The sequence below is a fragment of the Crocodylus siamensis genome, chromosome 4 (assembly GCF_052110815.1).
Source record: "Crocodylus siamensis isolate JL-2025a chromosome 4, ASM5211081v1, whole genome shotgun sequence".
In the NCBI taxonomy this organism is placed as follows: Eukaryota; Metazoa; Chordata; order Crocodylia; family Crocodylidae; genus Crocodylus; species Crocodylus siamensis.
The window spans coordinates 43,511,492-43,534,143 of NC_143398.1; the positions used below are offsets into that span (position 1 = coordinate 43,511,492).

General features: G+C 40.9%; 1 protein-coding gene across 3 annotated transcripts in view; it reads left to right on the forward strand.

Moving 5' to 3' along the window:
• The window catches only part of AASS (aminoadipate-semialdehyde synthase), a 45,023-nt gene that overhangs the window by 14,356 nt on the left and 8,015 nt on the right, over nucleotides 1-22,652 (forward strand). For 2 of the 3 annotated variants that reach the window (XM_090042196.1, XM_090042198.1), the window contains exons 14-23: nucleotides 1,677-1,798; nucleotides 4,437-4,466; nucleotides 7,571-7,700; nucleotides 8,958-9,068; nucleotides 10,694-10,802; nucleotides 12,795-12,935; nucleotides 16,004-16,171; nucleotides 16,839-16,934; nucleotides 19,834-19,949; nucleotides 21,485-21,573. In XM_090042196.1, coding sequence (XP_089898322.1) covers nucleotides 1,677-1,798; nucleotides 4,437-4,466; nucleotides 7,571-7,700; nucleotides 8,958-9,068; nucleotides 10,694-10,802; nucleotides 12,795-12,935; nucleotides 16,004-16,171; nucleotides 16,839-16,934; nucleotides 19,834-19,949; nucleotides 21,485-21,573 — 1,112 coding nt within the window. The remainder of the gene's footprint in view (nucleotides 1-1,676; nucleotides 1,799-4,436; nucleotides 4,467-7,570; nucleotides 7,701-8,957; nucleotides 9,069-10,693; nucleotides 10,803-12,794; nucleotides 12,936-16,003; nucleotides 16,172-16,838; nucleotides 16,935-19,833; nucleotides 19,950-21,484; nucleotides 21,574-22,652) is intronic. The other variant, XM_090042199.1, reaches the window with a different exon arrangement.

A 22,652-nucleotide genomic window follows, 5' to 3' on the forward strand; every position in this document is an offset into this window, starting at 1 on the left:
AAATCGTACATCATGTTAACAGTAATGCTGAGAGATGTCCATAGTTTTCCCTTCCAGGAACATACAAATTCTGGTCCAGTTTGACCAGAGTTTGGCTGCTGGATAATTTAAACTAGGAATCAATGTATTTAGGAGCCTAATACTGTAAAAGTTGTTTCTTTTGCAAGAAAGGCTTTTCTCTGTGCTAGATCTGGAGTTGCAGCCTACTTTTTCTCTTCATACTTTCTGATCGTATAAACCACTCACAATTGTGCCTTAAGTTTTCTTCTCTTGGTATGAGAGTAGTATCCATGTGAAGAAGGAAGTTAGATCAGAGTCTGTAGTTTGCCTCTTGGAGGTAAAATTCTTAGTCTTATCTTACCAGAGGATATACATTATGAATATTTAAAAGGCCTGACTTATCAAGCCAAGGGAGATAAATCAGTAATTACAACAATAAATTAAACAGTAAACTTGTTTTCATTTAAATTTGAAATCGTGACTTATTAAATGTAATATATGTTTGGATAAATTTACACTTTTCCTTCATATATCCAGCATATTTAAAGTGGCTTTAGTTGCAATAAAAGTTACAATATAATAGATCTGAAGAATGCATTGCATTCAGAAGCGTGTTTAAGTGTATCCTACCAATAAAAGATATTTCCCACAAAAATCCTTGCCTCTTGCATAATAGTATAATTTACAGTGAGCAACTTAAAGGTTCTATTTTTGTACATTTTTAATTGAATTCTAGTTTCCTTCCAAAAGTAGCTTCTCAGATCCACCCTTGCACCAGAAAATCTGGCACTGAGTAAACAAATTAAGTATTCCTCCTTTTCTAATATAATGCAAAATGTAAAATTAAGAATCTGCATACATTACTTAAGAGTATCAAGATAACACGTTTCTTTCTCATTAGCAAACAGTATCAACAACTTTAGCTTAAAGATATGTTGTATTTGGTTCAAATCCACGTATTTTAATAGTTATGTCAGTGAGAATATATGTTTGTTTTAGGAGAATAACAAAAAAACAAAAATGCAAATTAGTTTTAATTTAAATGAGTATTTCCCATTTTAATTTAAATTGGATCCCCCTCCCTGGATGGGACTTTTGTCACACAATCTGAGGCCATAAGTAGAAACAGATTTTACTAGCTAGCTATAGTCTAAAACTTTTATTCTTATAGGCATCTTAAATTACCATGGTGTAGTTTATCCGAAGTTACATTTTCAGCAACATAAATTCCTATTCTTTAGAGGTGGCAGAGGAGGTGTAGAGAGGTAGGTATAATCTAGAACATGGCAGCATCATTCAAAAATGGCAAATTGGGTCATTCCCTCCTGAAGTTTTGATGGCTTAGCTATCAAGGAAGATGTGATGGCTTTTGAGGAAGATCAGGTAACAATAGCTGTTGGAGAAGCAAAAAGAGAGAGGATTCAGTGGTGTGATTGTTTGAAGCTAGTCTTAGACATTTTAGTTACATTCCTTGAAATTAGAAGTTCAACTGAAAATGCTTTTGAAAAAGGATGTTTTGGATTTGTGTTAGAGAGCAGTGCCCCAAAACTTAAACTTTTGTCTGAACAGAGCTCTTGGTTTGTAAACTAACTAAAACTTACTGATATTGCATTAGCTTTAGCAGGTTACTCTTTGCTTATGCTGCATGTTTTAATTTTGGTTATAATCCCTTTTAGGGAATATGCTCAGTCACTGACCATGGATAAGAAGAAAAAGGTCTTGTTACTTGGATCTGGCTATGTTTCTGGCCCTGTGATAGAATACCTCACTAGAGATCCCAACATTCAAATCACAGCAGGTACTTAAGGATTTACTTTCCAGTGTTAGAAGCACTATATTAGGGTTCATGCATGTATAAGGAATAATTTAATTTAACATCACGTTGCAGTTTACTGTTTATTCTTTTATTGACATATGGAGCTGCTATTCAGTCTGCTATTCAGTAATTTCAATCTCAAATTACTTTATAGCTGAAGAACATTCTGAAGAGATGCCTCAATTTTAATACCATATTGCCATTTCAATTTTGAGCTATTTATTGTTGTATATAGTGCCTTAAAAAGAAATTGGGGAGAAGATCTATTTCTCTGTTCACTTCACTTTTTTGGATCATGCATTTGACAGTACTTTGTGTATAGTCAGTCTCACTCTTTCATTGGTTGTCAGTTGCATTTTCTGTCCTGTGTGATAGCATGATGACATCTCTTTTATGTGCTGTTCTGAAAATGGGGAATCATTTACACTATCTTTTCCCTAGTCCCTGCAAGGTGCTTAAGTAGTTATGAGAGTACATAATTTACTGTGGAACAGGCGGCAGGCAAAAGCATACAAACAGAAAATGTATGGTGTAGGGAGTGTCAATGGTTGTTGTTGTAGATATCTCCAAAACACCTATCTAATCAGAGAAAGACAACTATCTTTATAAAATTATCATTTTCCCCAGTTAGGCTCTAATTTTAAGGGTACTTTATCAGTTAGTGGGTTCTTTTGAAATTAGCCCATTTAAAAAACTGGAGCTGATCCTGTCCCTCTTCAAAAAACCTAAGGAGGTAGTTGTCAAGATCTTTCTCTGTGAACTGATGAAACAGCTAGACTGCTTCTAAATGTGTGGAGTTGGGAGTGAATTGCTTAGTGCTTGTGAATTGCTTAGTGTCTGATCAGTTGTAACAGTTTCATACGTCTGCTGTATCTGGCACTAAGTGAAGCTAAACTGGGGCAGTTTATAGCCAAACTAAATAGCTGCTAAATTACCACAGTTTAGCTTCCACTATTCCATGAGTGGGTATATGAAAGAAATACCTCACTTCAGCTGATCCATTTTAAGTTCCTTCTTTCACCCATTTTCACTCAGTATAATTGTTTTGTCTCTGTGTATCCTCTGCACAATCTTACCAAGCCTTATTGGTCACCCATTGCTATGGCTGTGCAATATATTTGAGTTATGATATATTTGCATTATAAATACAGTAGCATCAGGAAACACAATTGTATTGAAGGGTTTGTTGTGTTAGGCAATGTGCAAACAGTAAGGGCTTGTCTACGTGAAGCTACTCTGAGGTAAGCCAAGTCGTAAATTTACAGCGGATCAGTTTGTACTCACTAGCAATTCATCCACTCTTAGCATACAGTAAATACAAGGTAGATTTTTCTGTCATTCAAAACTTGAATGAGCTAGTCACTGACCTGACCTAGTGAATAAAGGAAAAAGAGGAAATAATTTGTTTTGCATCAGAAGAAAAGATGATACTGTCAACAACTGAGTTAGCACTTCACAAAACTCTGGCTCGAGGTGCTTGGCTAGTGACTTCTACCAGTTCAGTGGCAATAATTATATTTTATCTTTTTCATTTTAATTTAAATGATTGTGTTAAATTATAGTAATCTTAGGCTTGATGTAGTTAATTACAAGTTTTAAATTTTAAATTTTTAAAATAAACAATTAAAAAAAGAAAAATAGGTTTATTTTAAAATAAAAATCTGATTTAATTAAAAAAGCCCAACTTTTGGATTTGGCTTAAATCTATAATTGTAGTCACCCCACTACCTGCTAGGTCAGCCTGTTTTTTACCTGTGTTGCCATCTGTCGTAGACTCTGAGTTCCTTAGATCAATAATTCATCTTCCTATTAAACTGAAAGGTACCACACAGCCTTTTGTGGTACTGCAAGAATTAAAACAAATCCCTGAACTTGTTTACGGTCTTAATTTATTAATGTATTAAACCTAAACCTATAAACAAAATTTAAAATATATACGTACGGTTTATTTTACCTACCCTTTCATGGTGCTCATAATCGTTTTTTCCTGAAAGCTGATGAGATCAAGAATTCCTAAAGCAGTGTAATTAAGACAGCTTCATCTTAACTCTTGCAAGAGCAACACAGAACCCTGAACCCAGTTCCTGGGTTCACTATTAAAGCCCACATACCTTGTCTTACAAACCAATACTTTGGTGAGTAAACCCGTGTGATTGCCTACTTGACTATGGGTTGAGTCACTGGCTCCTACGTCACAACACTAAGGACATGTCTACATGCCCTCTGACCATGTGAGGCAGTGCTGTTGTGAAAAGCATCTCATGCACTTATACCAAATAATGAAATGTAGCTGGTTTTTGGTGCACTGAGGGTGCAGACTGTGCCACTCTCCGTCTTTGCCCAATGCTGTTATATTTTTTTCTGTTTAGCATGCTTGAAGCAGGAGCAGCATTCCCTAGCACAATTGGAGGGAGTGTAGATATTCCGTAAAACTAGTTCTGTAATAGAGTCATTTCCCACCAAAGTAACCAGAAAAAGAAAAGTCCCTACCTAATGGATCATGGCATCCTAGATGCTATCTATTAGATGGTGTTGAAGTGACTGGATGAATGATTCACTTGCCTCGTTCCTCTTCTTTTCAAGCTTTTCTGTTTGATCCTCTTAACTTTTTCCCCAACAGTTTCTCCGCTGACCCTTTATCCCACAACAGGTACTGTTTGCCTGCATGGACTAATAGTTTTTGCTGTATTTTCTGTCAGTATCTTCTCAGCTCTTGTCATATTGCTTCATGTGATAGGATTAATAATCCAGGAGAAATACATTTTTAGACATTGTCAATTATGTGCCTCTCTCTTAATTAAAAAATAATTAATTTTTCCCTGTGACCCATGACCAAATATTTTTCTGTCCTAAACAGTTTTATTGTAGAGACCCTCACATTTTTATATTCTATGTAAGAATATCTCAAGCATTTTGTTAAATGGATCATCTTCTGAGTCCAGTTCTAGAAGCATATTTCTTAGTGACTAAGGGAATTTGATCTGTTTTAACAGTCCAGGCACATTTTCTTTTAAATTCGCTTGAATTTCTAGATGTCTTTTCCAGTAAAAAAAAAAAAAAAGTTAGCTTAAGTGTGTGTGTGAAGTTTGTTTGAGAGTCTGAGGCTCAGGCTTTCATCTATAAATATATTATCTCAATCCTTTTGGGATGCAATACTTTCTTCCACTTAGAACTAGCTTTGGATTAGTTTCCACTCCAGCCTAAACTATAACAATTTGTGGAGGGTTTGTAATCAGTCATGACATAGTCATCCTATCACAGGTTTTTTATTCTTTTTTAAAAAATCCGCTCCATTGAATTATGTTCACACAAGGGCCTTTCTATGTGAGAAAACCATGTTAATGTGTCTTTCACCTGCTATACTTTCTGATAGCGTTTGGATCACTGATTCCTTGGTAAAGGGTGGGCAGCTGTCTCATAGGGCTGCAAACATGCACACTTAATGTAAGCAGAGCAGTGCATGCTGGGAAGCATGCTGGGAAGAACAATAGAACAAATATGGATAAAGGATGGCTGGTGAGACCAATGTCACAGGCATACCTCACTACACAGTGCTTACTTTTTGACAGAAAGATAGACTTATTCTAGCCTGGGCTCATAGCAAGGGCAAAACACTACTGAAGAGCTGATGTAATTAATTGGTTGTAGATTTGGTATAAGTTTTAGTGGATAGACCCTCACACCATCCCAGTCTGCTCTGCATCTCAGTGGTTGCAGAATGACTGATGTTCTGGTGAGTTCTGGATGATTCTTTACAGACCTCCTCTGTTTAGGCATATTTCAATTCTAATCACAGAGTTATCATAGGACGTTGGTTATGTGGTCTGGTTAGAAGTTATTCAATTATTCTCTCACTTGGTTTGGTTACAAGGAGTTGCATACCTCCTCATTTCTGTCTGGTGTAGCAGGCAGGGTACTAGTTGTTTCTGCACTCTAAGTTGCATCTAAAGAACAGGTACTATGAGATGCCCAGCACAATATTTAAGGATCCTCTAGAACAGAGGCAGGCAATTATTTCAGGCGGAGGGCCACTTACTGAGTTTTAGCAAGCTGTCAAGGGTTGCATGGGTAGCCCTGCCCCTTGACAGGTGCCCCGCCCCCTGTTTGCCATCTTGTGACCAGAAGTCCCACCCCCTAGCCCCTGACCTTTGCCACCAGAAGTCCCTCCCCTTACCCCCAGAAGTACTCCTTTCAGCAAGGAGTTTTGCCAGCTCAGAACCAGAAAAATACCAAATTATATTCTAAAAAGTGATCATCTACAACATTCATTAATTTGATTTCAAAAAATATTTTTGTCCTGATTTACATATGTTTGTGTAGTTTATGCAGAGGTGACTGCACAGCAGCTTAAAATGAAGTCTTATTCTTGTATATGGTGGCGTGTGGGTATAGGTGTGTGGGGGCTGTGGGTGTGTGGGTAGGTATGGGGGGAGGGTGGTTGGGGTTTGTGTATAGCTGTGTGAGGGAAGGCGTAGGTGCATGTGTATGGAGGGTTGTGTGTGTGGGACTCACCCTATGAATGCGCGCACACACACACACACACACACACACACACACACACACGCTCTGTTCCTGTGCCTGCACGCAAGCACATACACACACACTCTCTCTCTGTCTCTCTCTGTCCCTGTGCCTGCATGTGCACGCGTACACACACACACATGCATGCACACACACATACTCTGCCCCTGTGCCTGCTGACACATGCGTGTGCACACACATACACACCCCTACCAGCACGGTCCCATGCTCTGTGGTCTGGGGATGCAGCCGGGAGCCACAGCCAGGTGGTGCTTGAGCAGGGCAGGGGCAGAAAAGCAGGGAACTGGCTGGGGGTGGGTGGGGCTGGGCTGCTCAAGCCTGCAAGCCCGCTGAGGGCTTCCTCTGGGTCTTACTGCCCCTGGCTCCAGCCAGCTTTGACAGGGAGCTGGGGCAAATAAATATTAATTTACTAAATTTTTTAGGGGCTCTGTGGGCTGGATAGAATGGCCTGGCAGGCCGGATCCAGTTGGTGGGCTGTATGTTGCCCACCCTTGCTGTAGAAGTTACAGCTGTCTTTCAAAGCAGACTTTACAATTTGACAATGAATAACATGGTTTTCATTGAGAGCTGTGTTGTAAGGAGACTGGAAGGAAGGGTGATAGTTCCATGGTACATGGAGCACACCCCTGTTTTGGTTAATGCTGGTGTCCAGTAAGTTAAAGGTGAGACCATAAATCACTCTGATTCTTATGGTAAAATACCTGATGGTATTCAAGACAGCAGATAAGGCTCATATGAAGAGTTGGAATCAAAATTAAATTTAAATAATTTAAAACAATTTGAGCAAAGGTTCTGATTCCTTGTTGGGATTCTGCAATTCCCTTGGCATAGGCGGCTTTTTATTTCTGAGGATAAATATTCCCAGCAGAACCCTGTTTTTAAATTATTGTGTCTATAGCTTGACACTAGAAATTTGATGTTTAAAGGAGCAAGATGCTTTACATTTGGTTTGCCATCAACTGTTTGTTTTTGCTTTGTTTTTTATTTTACTGGGTCAGTGCAACTGCTTTACTTTGGAAAGAGAGAGATTGACAGGGAGCATAATTATCCATTTGCTAAGGCACATGCACAACAGAAGTGCTGGTAGTGGAGTTTGCATGACAACTGGGTTATTCAGTACGGCAGAAGGTACTGTTGGTGCTCACCTTCACATGTGGCTAGGGGGAGACTTGATTTCTATTTATCAGTTGATATTCTTATTTTTTAAAACAGCATCTTTTATGAAGGAACAACTTGAACAGCTGACCAAGAAACACAGCAATGTCACTTCTGTAATTATGGATGTTATTAAGCATGAAGATAAATTGTCCACCTTGGTGAAGAAGCATGATCTCGTAATCAGGTCAGAATTCTGAGTAAAATGTGGTAGGCATGACACTGAACTCTGCTGCAATAAGGCATCTGTATAGCTCTCTAAATAGCCACGTAGGCCAGGTTCAGACATTTACCAGTATAAGTGATTGGAAACCCATAACAGAACAGATATTTGGCACATTTACAGGTGGAACCAGGTCTAAGATTTGCCTCCCTTCCCCGCCCCCAAGTGCAAAAGTGTGTTCTGTTTGCTACCGATCTAAACTATGCTGCTTACAGAAAACTGCATAACTTAGATCAATTCCGCTTTGGGCTTTTGAATGCCTGTACTTAACCATAGGGTTTTACCAGTGTGCAAGGAATTCTCAAGTGGTGTAAAGCAAAATAGGTCTTCTTTGCTCATAGCTCCAAGTGTCAGGAAATGTGCATGAGCTGGGAGCATGGAAGGGGATGTGACTGGACATTGTGTCTTCGTATAACAAGTACATCAGAATTGTCTCTACTGCAGTATAACTCTTTCCTGATTGTTAAAGTGGCAAGATGATTTTAAGGGGAAGATAACTGAACGAGCCTCAAAGCAGACTGTTTTTGTGGGTATGCAACTTTACTTGCTTAAACTCTCATGAGTCTACATGAGATGATTTTTTCATGTACAAACCTATCATTTGCATGTGCAAATTACATGGTGCAAACAAGTAACAGTACATATACAACTTCTGAAAATTCAACCTTCGCTACTAAACAGTTACAGAAATTGTTCTCTTTTTGAGCTTTGAAGTAGGGTTGGAAACTGCTTTCTAGTCCTCTCCATACCTGAGATATATTGTGCCTGATGGCTGCTTTTCAGGCTTTCTGTCTTGGGAGGTAATTCAGCCAGACCATTTTCATGAAAGCTGTTTCAAAGCCAGCTTACCAGATTTAAATGATAAAACACAGTGCCCACCATTTTTGAACGTGGCACTGAGAAGAAAACATGATTCTGTTTTCACAAGGGGAAATGTAAAAGATGAGGCATGCAAAGAATTGAGAGTGCTTGAACCTACTCTTCCCCTGTGTGCACTTTGTATGAAGTAGTTGTTAAACAATGCTATTCCAAGCTATTCCAATTAGGTAGCATTTTATGCTCACTCGCATAGGCATAAACCTACATTGAAAGTAGTGCAAGGCCAAAGGTCCTTTGTATTAATAGACTTTCTAAATGCAGGAAAACTTTTTGCAAATTGTCCTCAAGTCAAAATACAAGTAACTGGTTAGATTTTGATGTACATTTTTTGTTTGTTTTCAGCTTGCTGCCTTATTCAGCACATCCTTTAGTTGCTAAGAAATGCATTGATAGTAAAGTAAACCTGGTAACAGCTAGCTACCTAACACCAGCTATGAAAGAACTCCAAGAAAGGTAGGTCTGAAAGTCAGTAGTAAGATGCTGTCATTCTTTTTTAAGTACTTAATATGGTCCATGTTCCCTTACTATTTGTATTCCTTGCAATCTTTGATGTATTTAGATTCTTAAGACCTCATGGCTTACTGGTTTTCTGATTTTACTATGGCAGCTGACACTGTATGAAGTACAGAGTTACTGACTTGCCCAAACTCATAGTGGTCGACTGACAAATCAGGAAATTGAATGCAGGTCTCAAAGCTTGTCAAGCTAATGCTCTAATCACTGGAACCTGCCAAGTCACTTCATGTTATTCCACTGCATCTTTTCTATCACCAGTTACATTTGGACAAAAACAATGCTTGGGATACAGCCCTTCAGTCAGCTGCTCAACTCGAATGCTCTGCTGTTAAATCAGTAGAGTTATTTTAGGTGAATGAGATAAGAATGTCTTCCTGTCATTAGTGCATTGCTCTTCCACAGCACTGTGAAGTAACCTAAAGAAGTCTATCAGGTAGATAAGATACTTGTTTCTCTTTCCCATGAATTTATAGTATCCATATCCAAAGAACATATTAAAAATACTGAAAAGCCATCATAACATTCCTAAAATGCAAATGTAATATAAGTCATTGTAATAATTTGCAAGGAATTTGAGGCTGATACTGAGGAGCATGTTCAGGAGTTGGGGTTGAAGACAGACACATTTATGGATCAGAGGCTTTGGTTGGGTGAATTAAAAGAAATATTTAAGGCCCTCTAAATATCCCTTACTACATAGCTAATCAACTAATACAGAGGATATTATGCAGATTTTACCAATATATTCTACTGGTAAAGTAATGTTACTGTAAATTTAGATATATCAGCAATGCTGTATTTGTTCATTGGCATAATAAAACTATTCCTCATGAATAAAGCAAATGTTGCTGGTATGTATATGTTCATGCCAGGAACTTTTTGCCTGCGCAGCTGTTAGTCACAAATTGTACCTCAGCAGAACTCTAACCTACATAGCTGATTGATGCCTATAATGTAAATCTTGCCTAATATTTTGCAGCTTTAGTAGGCAGAAAGAAACTTCACCAGAGGGGAAAAAACAAGACAACACTTATGTCAAAAGGATTTGATTTAATTTTCATTTGAGACCATATGAAACAGAATTTAAAAATAACCTTTCTCTTCACCCCTGCTCCATGGGGAAGATTCCCACTCCCCACCTAGTACATGTAGGGGTCATTAAAAGAATAAACAAGCTAACATAAGGGGTTGGGGAAGAATTCCCTTTGCACAGGAGCTGCGTAGATCTACTGTAAGCAGCTCTCTGTTGACCTTCCACATAACTACCAGCACAGAGGACTTGTCTGTTATTCACAGAATAATTGGTTTTGGGCTGTAGAGTCTGCCATAAATTATAGCAGACCCAATAGCCCCCTTAGCAGATAAGAGTGGGCTTTACAAAGATAACTTGCTTCTCTATTTTCCACAGACTGCAGGCACAGTACAGAATTGGTCCTAATATTTATATTTTGTCCCTAGCTAGTAATGGATGCCATTGGATTGTCATGGTACAACTCAAGCTTCAGGAACAAAAGTCCTGCATTATGGAACGTTCTGACAATACTGTACTTTTATTATTTCAGTGTAGAAGCTGCTGGTATTACGGTTATCAGTGAAATGGGTTTGGATCCTGGCCTTGATCATATGTTGGCAATGGAATGTATTGATAAGGCAAAAGAAGTAGGCGCTACGGTAAGGGTGACATGATACATAGGCACACTTTTGCCAAAATTGTTCTTTTAAACCTGTTGTCCCTTCAGTATGAACTAGTACTTGCTGCTGTCATTGCTGACTGGCTTTTTTGGATGAGTCAGCTGCTAATGTCCACAGCTTAAATTGTCTGATGATGCTAAATGCCAGTACAAAATGGAGTGATACTCGCCTTGGGATATACCTATGCAATGGAGTTACTTTCCTAGTCTTTTAGAAAATCTTTATAGTTGTATTTTAAAACTTGGACGACCTGGTTGTAAGAATGCTAGCAAAGCAGTTGCATTTAGCCTGCATAAACTGGAGAATTGGGAAGTGACTGCACTTCGTAGTAGCATAGTGTACAACCACATGGCATACGGTTACAATGGAACAGCTAATCTTTTGGAAAGCAACATGCTCTTTCCCACTGCAAGTAGGGAATGGAAGTGTATGGAGCACCTGCTGCTGGAAAGAAGCATTTCTTAGGTAACAGTTAGCAAAGGGGCAAAAGTGTCAATTTTGTTTTCAGTGGTTGAGATGCTTCAACGCTCTCACAGGGACTAAAGCAAAAGAGCCATCATTGACTTAGAAAACATTTTGTTGCTACTGCAGAAGTCTTGTTGCAGTAGCCTAAGATTTGCTAAACATAAACTGTAAATATTCTTCATAATCCATCATTAGCTCCTGGCCCAATAGGCACATCAACAAATTCCTTACCTTTGGTCTCTTTAAAATCTCCAAAACTTTATGGTTGTCACTTCTAGAAATCCTTTTTGCAGTCTGCTGATCCATTTTAAATGCCATGAGCCTATCCTCCTTGTTGTTTCCAGTGTCGTGCCCAGGGTTGCAACAGAATGGGGATCCTTATTTGTCTGCCTGTCTTCTGAGGCAATAGACATTAGACTCAGCTCACATGAAGATATCTTTTTATAATAAAACTGTTGTTTTTGTGGGTTAGCTGTGATAAATTAGCAAAACTCCATTGGACGCTGTGTGTGTGTGTGTGTACACGTACTTACATATGTACTTTTGAAATGTGCAAGACTGTCACCAGGGAAGGACAGTCCATATTCTCCCACACAGCCTGGCCATTCTGCCTCACCATTTCTGTGGGAAGTAAAAGAGTATAGATGGTGCATAATTGCCATGCTCAGTTATTGGTTTATTGGCTGAGACTGCAGTGGAAGTGCCAAGAGTAGTGGTCTCCAGACAGTTTTGTTGCTAAGCCAACAAGTCACGTAACTAGGTGTGTTGAATAGCTGCTGGTGGCTGCTGTTCTATTTGTGCTCCATCTGAAATGAATTTGCCTTGTTGCTGATTGGATTGTCTTTCCTGTGTTTGAGTTTGCTTTTTCCTTAAGTAGGTTTCTGGAAATGGGAGGCTAGTGTCAGGCACCACAAAGTGGCAGACCAGGCAAGCTTAAACAAGGCCGTACTGACTTCAGGCTTAACTGAAAAACTGTTTCCTCAGCAAAGCTGACTGATGTCCCAAAACACTGGGAAATATTTGGCAACATTACAACATGGATGATATTCTCTTGGTGGAAAACAAGCAATTAGGGATTCCACCCTGATGAGAGCTGAGGAATTGAATCCCTAACTGCCAAAGACTGACACTTCAAGCAAGTGAAGTCAGTGGGGAGCTGTCACATCTTACAGTGTACTGGCTGAAGATCTTTTCCAAAGTCCCCAAAGTGACAGTCCAGTGAATAAACTCCAGGTTGCTTTTTGAACGTGTAAAAATCATGAATGCTGTTTTGCATAAAATAATCTTAAACCTTTTCTATCTCATTCACACCTTCCTGGAAATATTGGCAAAAGAGATTTAATATACAGACAGTGTTGAGCATCATGGAGCAGCTCAGTGGTGATTCTTTCCAGTAGCTGTCTTTTTGTTGTTGTGCATCTTAAAGTGGGTTATTTTTGTTGTTGTCTTTTTTTTTGCTCCAGTGGAACCAGTGGAACTCCACTAATCAGTTGTGCTTATTTATAGGTTGTCTCCTACACTTCCTTTTGCGGTGGCCTGCCAGCTCCTGAATATTCTGACAACCCTCTGCGATACAAATTCAGCTGGAGTCCACAGGGTGTCTTGTTGAATACAGTTCAACCTGCTGTATATTTACAAAATGGAGAGGTAAAGTAACTCTGGGAATTCAGTTTAAATATGAGGGGGAAGAGACGTCTTGAACTAAAGAGGGAATTGGAATCTGTGAGATGTTGCATTATTTTTAAGTCTTTCCTCTGATTTTAAGTAGTTATCACTGTATCACTTGTTATCACTGTATCACTTGTTATCTTTGTGTTTGAACTTCAGATTGTGAACTGCTATGCCTTGGGGCTAGTATAAGGCACTGCCATGCCTTTTGCCATGCTAGTGTGCTTTGTAGCTTGTGGCTACAAGCTAATATTTGTCACTTAGAGCAGTGGTCAGGAACTTTTTCAGGTTGCTGAACCAGAGTGATTCAGCTCGGGTCGGAGAGGGATGGGTAGGTACTAGGACTGGCTTGCAGCTGCTGCTTCTGCCCATGGCAGCATGAAGAGGGAACCTGCAGCCAAAGCCCAATGTCCGTTGGTCAGATCTGGCCTACAGGTCACAGGTTGCTAACATGGATTTGGAGGGATTTGAAGACTGGTTCATTCCCATCCCTGCCACATGTTTTTTGTGTCACTTATCTATTTGTGCCTGGTTCTTGTCTGCAGAACAGAGATGGCAATGTCTCTTTGCTCCTAATATTTCTCTTGTCTATTTAGATACAAACTCCTTGGTTGAGAATGGTCTCTGTGTTTGTTGCTGTGCCTTGCCCGTGCCTGATCATGCGTGGGGGGGGGGTGCACTGTAGATGCTACTGTAGTGCCAATAGTAAAAGTAAATAACAGTTCCTGTTAGATGCTGTCGTAAAGCTGTCAGCACCTCATAGGATATTATCTGAACCCTGTTTTACTAGTGGTGTAGTCAGTGGTAAAATTCTGTATAAACATCTGAAGAAGTTAGGGCTGTGCAAAATTTTGGCAGCTGTTTCGTTTTGGAGGCGTTTTGGGTCGTTTTGGCATCTGAAACGCTAAATCCAAATCAAAACGGAAGGCTCCAGAACATCTCTAAAACGAAACGAGGCATCCAAAATGTTTTGTAAATGTTTTGGAAAATTTCGCAGCCAGGCTTGCAGGGAAACAGCTGTACGCTTCTGCCCTGCTGGGCGACTCGGCTCTGCAGGAATCTGAGATCTGTGCCAGGCGCCTTCATGATGCCACTGCATGCCCTGTGCTACCCTGGTGATGCAGGGCTGCATGGGATGGGTAGTGGCGGCGAGGAGACCCCCGGTGCAGATCTCTGCTCCCTGCAGAGCCAGGTCACGCAGCAGGGCAGTGCTCGTCCCTGCCATACGACCTGGCTCTGCAGGGAGCAGAGATCTGGGGCAGTGCGGGGTGGACAGTGGCAGCGAGGAGACTTCCGGCATGGATCTCTGCTCCCTGTGGAGCCAGCTTACATTGCCTGGCAGTGGTGGTTCCTGCTGCATGACCTTGCTCTGCAAGGAGCAGAGATCTGGGGCAGTGTGGGGCAGGCAACGGTGGTGAGGGAGATGCCTGGTGTGGATCTCTGCTCCCCATGGAGCAGTTGAGCGGCAGGGACTAGCAGGCTTGCTCACCGCTCTGTGCTGTTTCTCTGCCCTGCAACCCAGCGTGACAGGGATCAGAGATCTGCACGGAGGGCAGCAGCCCTCCCCTTCCCCTAGAAGAGCCACCCACGGTCCCATCTTGCTACCTGCGGGTGTCCTGCAGCCCCGCCTGGCTGGGCCATAGGGCTGTGTGAAGCTTGCAGCCCGTTCGAAACAAATTCAGTGAAGCTGTATCTCTGAAACAGATTTGGCTGAAACAAAACAGGACAGTGATCTGAAACACCAAAACAAATCACTGTCCTTCGAAACAGCCGAATCTGAAACCAAATCGAAACACAGCCATTTCACGCAGCCCAAGTAGAGATATAAATAGAGCATTGCTATGGCCATTTTACAGGTGCCAAGAAACAAAGGTACAGAGATTGCAACTTGCTGAAGGCCACATAGCAAGTCAGTGTCAGAGCCAAGATTACTGAGTTTTTGGTGTCCAGTCCTGTGCTTGAGCTATTAAACCATCCCTGCTTGCCTTTATAAACTGCTCCATAGTTTGACTTTCAAAGTCTAGTGGTGTAGTTTTGTCTAACCACATTAGAATTTGGATAATTTTCCTCGGAACTGAAAACTTGTGTTGGAAATCTTTTAAAATAGGCTGTTTTGTGACACGTTGGAGCTTTCATGTTCTAGTGACCCTGAAAAATCATGGGAGATTTGGGATTGTGAATTGAATCTCTTTGTGAAAAAATAAATCAGTACAAATTTAAATGAAATTTTCTCTTAGTGGATATATAGTATCTTTCGTTTAATTTTGGGCTGGTTCATCCAGAGCTAGTAAAAATTACAGCATGGATGTCAAGGATTTGTTATGAGGTCCTTTGTGGGCTTTTTAGTAGATGCAGCAATTCCTACTCCCTGCCCCTAGTTCCATAGTTCTCTTTGCCTGTTTTGTGTGGGCTTCTTCCACCCAGGTAACACACAATAAAACCCTGTGGCATTGCTACAGACTTCACTGCTACACATTGCCTTTTAGAAGGAAATATTGTTCTCTTGCTCAGAAGCCACAAAAGGAATTTTTATTGATGCTGGTTAGCAAATCTGTGCATCAGCTGCTTGAAGAAAGCCAAGTTCAAGGTTTGAGACACCAGAGATAATAGAGCTAGTCATCTTTTTTCTCTCATTCCTTCCCAGCAATACATTCTTTATATTTGCTTGCTTTTTAGTAGTGATTGAAGTTGTTTGTGGGAGGCAATTTTATACTCATGTAGTGGCACTTGCTTATTATCATCAAAAAAAAATCTGTTTCCCATCCCGGCTTTACATCCAGAAACCAAAAAAAAAACGCAAGATGCAAACCTGCATGTAGCCAGATTCTTGTTTTACTTGTACTGGTACAAATTAGTGCAGTGGCTCCAGAATTACAGTGATATAAATTAAATCAGAAGCTGGCTCCTTGTTACTAAGCATAAAATAAATTATAGTGCTAAAGTACAGTGGGCATTCCAAGGAAAAACGTTCTTCTTGTTTGTTCTTTGAATAAACAACCTAAATTATAGTGCACTTAGACTGATATTGTTTTTTTCACAACCCTTAGGTGATTAATATTCCAGCTGGAGGAGCTTTGCTGGATTCTGTTATTCCCATGGACTTTTTCCCAGGATTAAATTTGGAAGGTTTTCCCAACAGAGACAGTACAAAATATGCTGAACCATATGGTATTCAGTCAGCTCACACTTTATTGAGAGGCACCTTAAGATACAAGGTAAGATCTTTGGAAGTATGTGCTTAAAAAAAAAAGAGGAGAAAAACTAAGAACATACACAATTTGGATAGTTTTTAAGTAGTGCAAATCAAAGAAACACTTAAGTCAATTTGCCATTTTTCCATATCTGATGTTTTTACAAATGGTAGCTACGGTTGTTGAAACTGCAGCTCAAAGTGTAAAAATATCTCTACCTTCATGTTTGCTTTACTTTTGTGGCTATGACAAAAATTGCCTATAACCAAGAAACAAGGAGAAGTTTCTCTATTTCCCATTTTCAGTCAGCTAGTGAATTTGTGTGAATCAGATACCAGCAAGGCTAGGAAAATGTTTTAAGAAACTGTCAAGGGTGGTTTATAGCTTTTTAAAAATAGAATAAGTACCAGGTTAATAGAATCGTATATAAACATCTGATTTAAAAAATAAAAAAATTTCAAATAACATTTTTTTTTTCAATGCAAAAAGTGTTTTTATAAAGTTGAAGTTTCTATAGGTGGCATTTAGTGAGGCTCTTGCCCCTGTGGCATATGTGACTATGGCAGATTTCCCATGTGAGCTACATTAACCAGGGCTGTTTTTCATTTTATTTATCTACTGGAAAGCCTAAAACTGTCCACCCTTAATGTCAAGTGACAAGTATATATAACCACACATTTGCTTATTTTAGGGATATTCTAAAGCAATGGGAGGCTTTGTAAAATTGGGATTAGTAAACTCAGATCCTTATCCTTTGGTGAGTGCAACTGCACCATCTATAACCTGGGTGAGTATAGGATTTTATCTAGTTGTCTGTTTTCCTTCGGTTTTTTTGTTATCATGAGTGGGGTCTAAGCCACACTGGGAATCCTGTGTTGCAGTTTACTCTCCCATGTTTTCTGTTAGCAAGGAGGCTCATCTTAATGACTGGTATCTTTTCTCCCATAAATTTTCTGCTGATTTGCTTTGGCAAACACTATCCAGGGGCAGATACTCCAGTGGTATAAATCAGCATAGTTCCATTGTTAACGTAACTGCTGGTGACTCCACAGCAGGGTGGATTTGATTTAAATCAAATCAATTTAAGTCATGATTTAATTCACTGGTCAGGAAGCCTCGATTTAATTACTGTTTTCTACAAAAAGTGCATTACTGTTGTTTGATATAACCTTCATTAAAATATTCCCAAATGGGGTCTCTTTTATGGCCTTGCAAGCCTGCTGCCATGATTGGTTTTCCCTTCTACCATATCATTCCCTCACTAGATCTCAAATCGACGGAGATAAGTTTCTATACTCAGAAACTTATCCCTCATGACTTCTGTAATAGTCTGCTCAAAATGTTTATCTTTTGTTTCTACTGTTCCTCTCTCCTTACATTCGTCTCCAGACTCCTCCCCCTTGCCCAGATCTACTCCACCCCCCAACAATCCTCTGTTCAATTAATTTCTGGAAACTTTGCACTTTTAGAGAGAGGTAAGGGCTTGAATCTGTATATGCAAACTTGCAGAGAGATAATAGAGTTGAGGGCAGGTAGTGAGGTTTGTTGCTTTTTATTTTCATATATTGCTTTTTATAAGGATGTTATCACTGGAGAGACAAGTCAACAATTTGAGAACTGAAACTAAGTATCACAGAGGTGCTTAATAAGATCATCTAGACTAAGCACTGAGTCCCATTGGGTAGAGTGGTTTTCATTAATCTTTACTAATCTGTGGAGGAGGGTCTGGGAACCCTATAAGACTGGGCCCCTAATGTAGCCCATAGCCTATTGTGACCTATTTATAAAACTGTTCCAAAAAGGTTACATGAATATATTGTCTCAAATAGTATATCATTAGACATTATAGTCCCTATTCCTATTCTGTGATACCATCTTCGAGCAATAATGTATCTTAAATTAAAACTATCTTTATATAGGTTTTTTTTTTAAAAGCATCTTAACAAAAAAAATTTAAAAATACAGTTAAATAAAAAAATAGTTGATTTTTATCCACCCTGCTCCACAGTACTGGTCCACAGCATGCCTGATTTTGTTTGTTCAAGGATGTCTGCAAATGATGCTATGTGGAAAGGGTCAGGTGGAGATCGGGCATTTGAGAGGGGGATACATGGAGCCAGGAGGAAAAGAACAAGCAAGCATGCATGTAGCTCAGTTAGTTGGATGCTGCCCTGGATAGGAGGAGAACTGGCTTATAGTCTTGGCCCCAGTCTGCAGGGATGCTGAAACTTCCCCAGTGCCGTATATCCATTTTGGCCAATGATCATTAAATGCAAGGTGCCAGAGGGTCAACTTCAAGAGACTGACATAGGCTAATACCTAACCTGTAACCTAATAGCTAGAGCTCTTTGCTGAGAAGCAAGAGATTCAGGTTTAAACCCTTCTGACTGAGATGGGCCTAAAAGCCAGATTTCCTGCTCTCAGGGCATACGATGTAGCTCGGGGGGGGCAAAATATAGCCTGCAGGGCTGGATCTGGCCTGCCATGGGATTCTGTCCAGCCTACAGCAGATCCCTCAGCCCCACCTGGTCCAGGTGCAGAGGATAGCCTGGGCTATGGCTTGTGAGGGTGGTCCCACTGTCCCCAGGTGTGCAGGGCAGGGGTGGTATGGCAGCAGGACTCAGCTTCCTCGGAGCCCTCACAGCAGTTGCTGCTGCCTGCATTACTACTGCTGGACATGGTCCCACTGCGTGGACAACCTGGCCTGTCTACCCTGCACTCACTGCTGGGTGGGGGAGCAGCCAGGGTCTTCATGGAGACTGGCTGGGACTCCTGTGGGCAGGGTGCACTTGGCTGGGCACATGGGATGGGGCTACAGGGAGGCAGGGAACTGGGATAGGCAGGCGAGGCATTTCTCTTGTACAGTTTCCTAAGGCATTGGTTTTTGAACTGACTTTATAACAGCCAGACATCACTTCATGTCTTTTTCTTTATAACTTCCACTGTTACGCTTCTGGAAGAGGGTGAAACCAGCAGTCTTTATCATTTAACAGCACAAAAGCCTATCAGCTTATCTATAACAATTACTGAGACATTTTTGGTAAATATTCTTCTGAGACAGTGAGTCTAAAATTAGAACTGTTAGTATAATTGGCCCTTAGGCACCTGATACGTAGCTCCACCTGTCTTCAAATGACCTTCTCTCAGCCTGTGGCATATTAATCTCACCAGTGGATACCTCCTTTGTTCAGACTGAGATCTTAACCATTCTAAATCCAACTTTCACACCTGCCTTGAGGGCCTTAGGCTTCTCATTCACTTGCTGTTTGCTGCTGGCCACCAGTCACCATAAAGCACTTTTGGATTTGATGTGTCCTACCCTACTGGCATTTGGGTAGATTTTTTCTGTTGCTGAAGCAGGGGGCAGGTCACAAGGCCAGGAAAGAGGGTGCTGATGAAAAAATGCAAGTGTGTGTGCGAGCGTGTGCTCATGTGTGTGCATGTGTGCATTTATGCAAGTGTGCTAATCAGAGAGGAGACCAGTTTGCACTTGCAATTAAGAGTTCTTGTCTAGCCCTGCTTCCCTCTGAGCACAGACAATCCTCTTCTCTCTCAAACCCTGCACATTAGCCAGTCCTCAGTGACCCGCACCCGTAGAATAACTAGCTGCCCCGGATTTAATCTTCAGAGAATGAGGGCAGGTCTTTAAGGTAGTAATTTGCTGTTTGAACTTCTTTTGTACCTAGAAAGGGTTGATGTGCCAGCTTCTTGGACTTAAACCATCTGTCAAATCCAGCAGTCTTAAAGAAGCTGTCTACAATAAGCTGGGAAAGGACAACAGTCAGCTGGAGGCAGTGGAATGGTAGGAGATTCCAGCAATGTTTGTTCTTTAAACAAAACATTTAAAACATCCAGAAAAAAAAGGCACAGAATGAGAATGGGGATATTTGTTAAAGTAACTATTTGAAGCTTTAAAAATTACTTGCTGGTTCTATTACTTTAAATATGTTTCAGTTATTCAGATTAACAGCAGGCTTTGCCAAATATTTCACATGTGGAAGTGTTGCATAAAAAGAGACTTCAGCTAGCCTGAGCCTTCACTGTTAATATACTGGAGAATTATTGAGAGGTTTGAGTCTTTAGGTATCCAAAATATTGGGGAGCAATGGATTCTTTGGAGGTCATCTCAGTCTGCCGTAAGAGCAGAACAACATGCCATAAAGAGCAGAGGCAAAGTTGTGATTTTGGGTTCTGTTAGCTTTGTTATGATCCAATGGAGAAGACATTTCAGGTTCCAGATGCTGTTTTTCAAATGTGCTGTTCAGTCATTGAGAAAGTAAAATAAAAAGAACCTTGAAAAAAAATTTTTTTCAGACAGTAAAACTTTATCCTTTACTTTCTGTTTTTGGAGCATTTGCGGAAGTACTGCACAGCCTTCACAGAGCTATATATGAAAATATACCGTTTACCCTCAAAATATGATAACCAGTCAGCTATTTTGTGGGTACATGTACACGTGCTTTTGTCCTGGGGTGGGCTGACTCTACAGTCAATTACTCTAGGTTAAACCCACCCTGGGCAGGTGTCTATACGTTCAGGGATGCGGGAGCAGATCCTGCTGCTCGTGGCAGCAGCCTGCTTCTGGCCCTGCACCGGCCCTCTGCAGCAGACAGGGGAAGCTTTAGGCTCCCAGCCTGTTCCCAGCCCCTCCTCCACGATTGCGACTGGGGAGCTACATCTGGGAACAATCTCCCCAGCCTTTGCTCTGTGATTGTGATTAGGAGTTGGAAAGTGTGAGTGCCCTGCTGCTGGGGCACAGGGATGTTGTTCCCGCCCAGGCTTCTGTGCCCCAGCAGCAGGCAACTCCTGGGGGGCAGGGAGCAATCTCTTGTCCCCTGTTGTCTGCAGATGTCTGGAAAAATGTAAATAGCCATTTCTGCCATTGTAAATACTATAATAATATAGATGCTTAGTACAGCATATGACATTTTCATCTATACATTTGAGTTGATCTCAAAGGATGAAAAAAATTCTCCTGACTCTATATATAATTAAAAAACCCCAGCAGTCTATCTCTTTAAAACTTAAGGTTTCATTGATGCAGCATATTATTTTTAATAGGCTATAAGAAGTTTAAGCTTTAAACCAGATTGTCAGAAATTCAGATGTAATTTAAAGCAGATTGTTTTTTAAATAATGTATGAAATTCTAATTTTTAATTGCTTTTTTTATTCCTCCTTTTGAGCTTTTGAGCATATGATCACCGTTCCACTTAATGCCCTATTGCTCTTTCTGAAAAAGGTGTACAAAGGGCCTGATCTCTGAGGCTGTGGCAATAGAAGATACAATTTTCAAAGGAAAGCAGTACTCATTTCGTTCTTTTCTCTCTCTCACTAGGTTAGGATTACTTGGAGATGAGCCAGTTCCTATAGCTGACTCCATTGTAGGGGCACTTGCAAAGCACATGGAGAGAAAGTTGCCCTTTGGTATGTGAAAAATACTGTGTTGTTTCAGGTTTGAATGGCATCTTTCTGCTTTTTCTTTTATTTCTTCTTCTGGTAGGAGAAGAGGAAAAAGTAAAGCAAACACCTTAAAGCCATAAAGCATGGGCTGGCAACCCTGATAAGTCATGGACCTGAACAACCGAGCCCCAGTCCTGTGTGGGCCAGGGGGCTTTGGTGGCATGTCAGCAGTGGGGGGTTTGTCTGCACCCACACTGGAGCCAGATGCTGCTGCTTTTTCCTAGCAGTCCTCCCTCTCCATCCCACCGGCTCCCCAGCTGAGGCATAAGCACAGGTTCCAGCTGGTGGGGAACTGAGCTGGTAGCTGGAAGATGGTCCACACTGCCCACCCCTGTGTCTTCTGGGAACAGAGGCATGTGGAGCTGAATAAGAAGTTCCCTGGTAAGCTAAGGCAGTACAACAGTAATTTTTTTTTCAAGTGTGGTGCCACCAAATTCATGGAAGTTATGGAGAGAAGATTGGTCCACAGTGCCACTGCACCCCTTGGCTGCAGTGTGGGTACAGATGGAAGCTGCTCAGCCCTGGCTCAGTGCAGGGAGGGGCAGAGAGAAGCGACAGTGATGCAGGTGCAGCTTCCAGATGCAGGGGCTTCTGGCCAGGAAGCAGAAACAAAGCCTTCCAGGCTGAATCCATCCTGCAGGTTGTATGTTGCCTAAGCAGACAACTACTCTGAGTTCACATCCCTCCTCAGGAGGAATCCAAATCATCATGTAATGTTACTGCAGGCAACTGTAGAGATATACTGTGGAGCTGTCACTAGGCAGATGGGTTTGGGACACGTTTTCCTGCAGGCTGTATATGGTTGTGTGGCCATTTCTCTTCGGATGCATTTGTAGAAATATTTCATAGCCTACTGCAGCCCAACAAGAAAATACAGGTTTTGAAGGATTTCATGTGAAGAGGAAGGAGGAGATGCTGCACTGTGTTATTTTGGAAAATTTTGGACGGGTAATTAGGTGCCCCAAAACTTTGTTGATGCAGAGTTAGAGCGATCCGGTGGGGTCTTGTGCCTCTCTGGATGTGGAGTACACTTAAATAGTGTA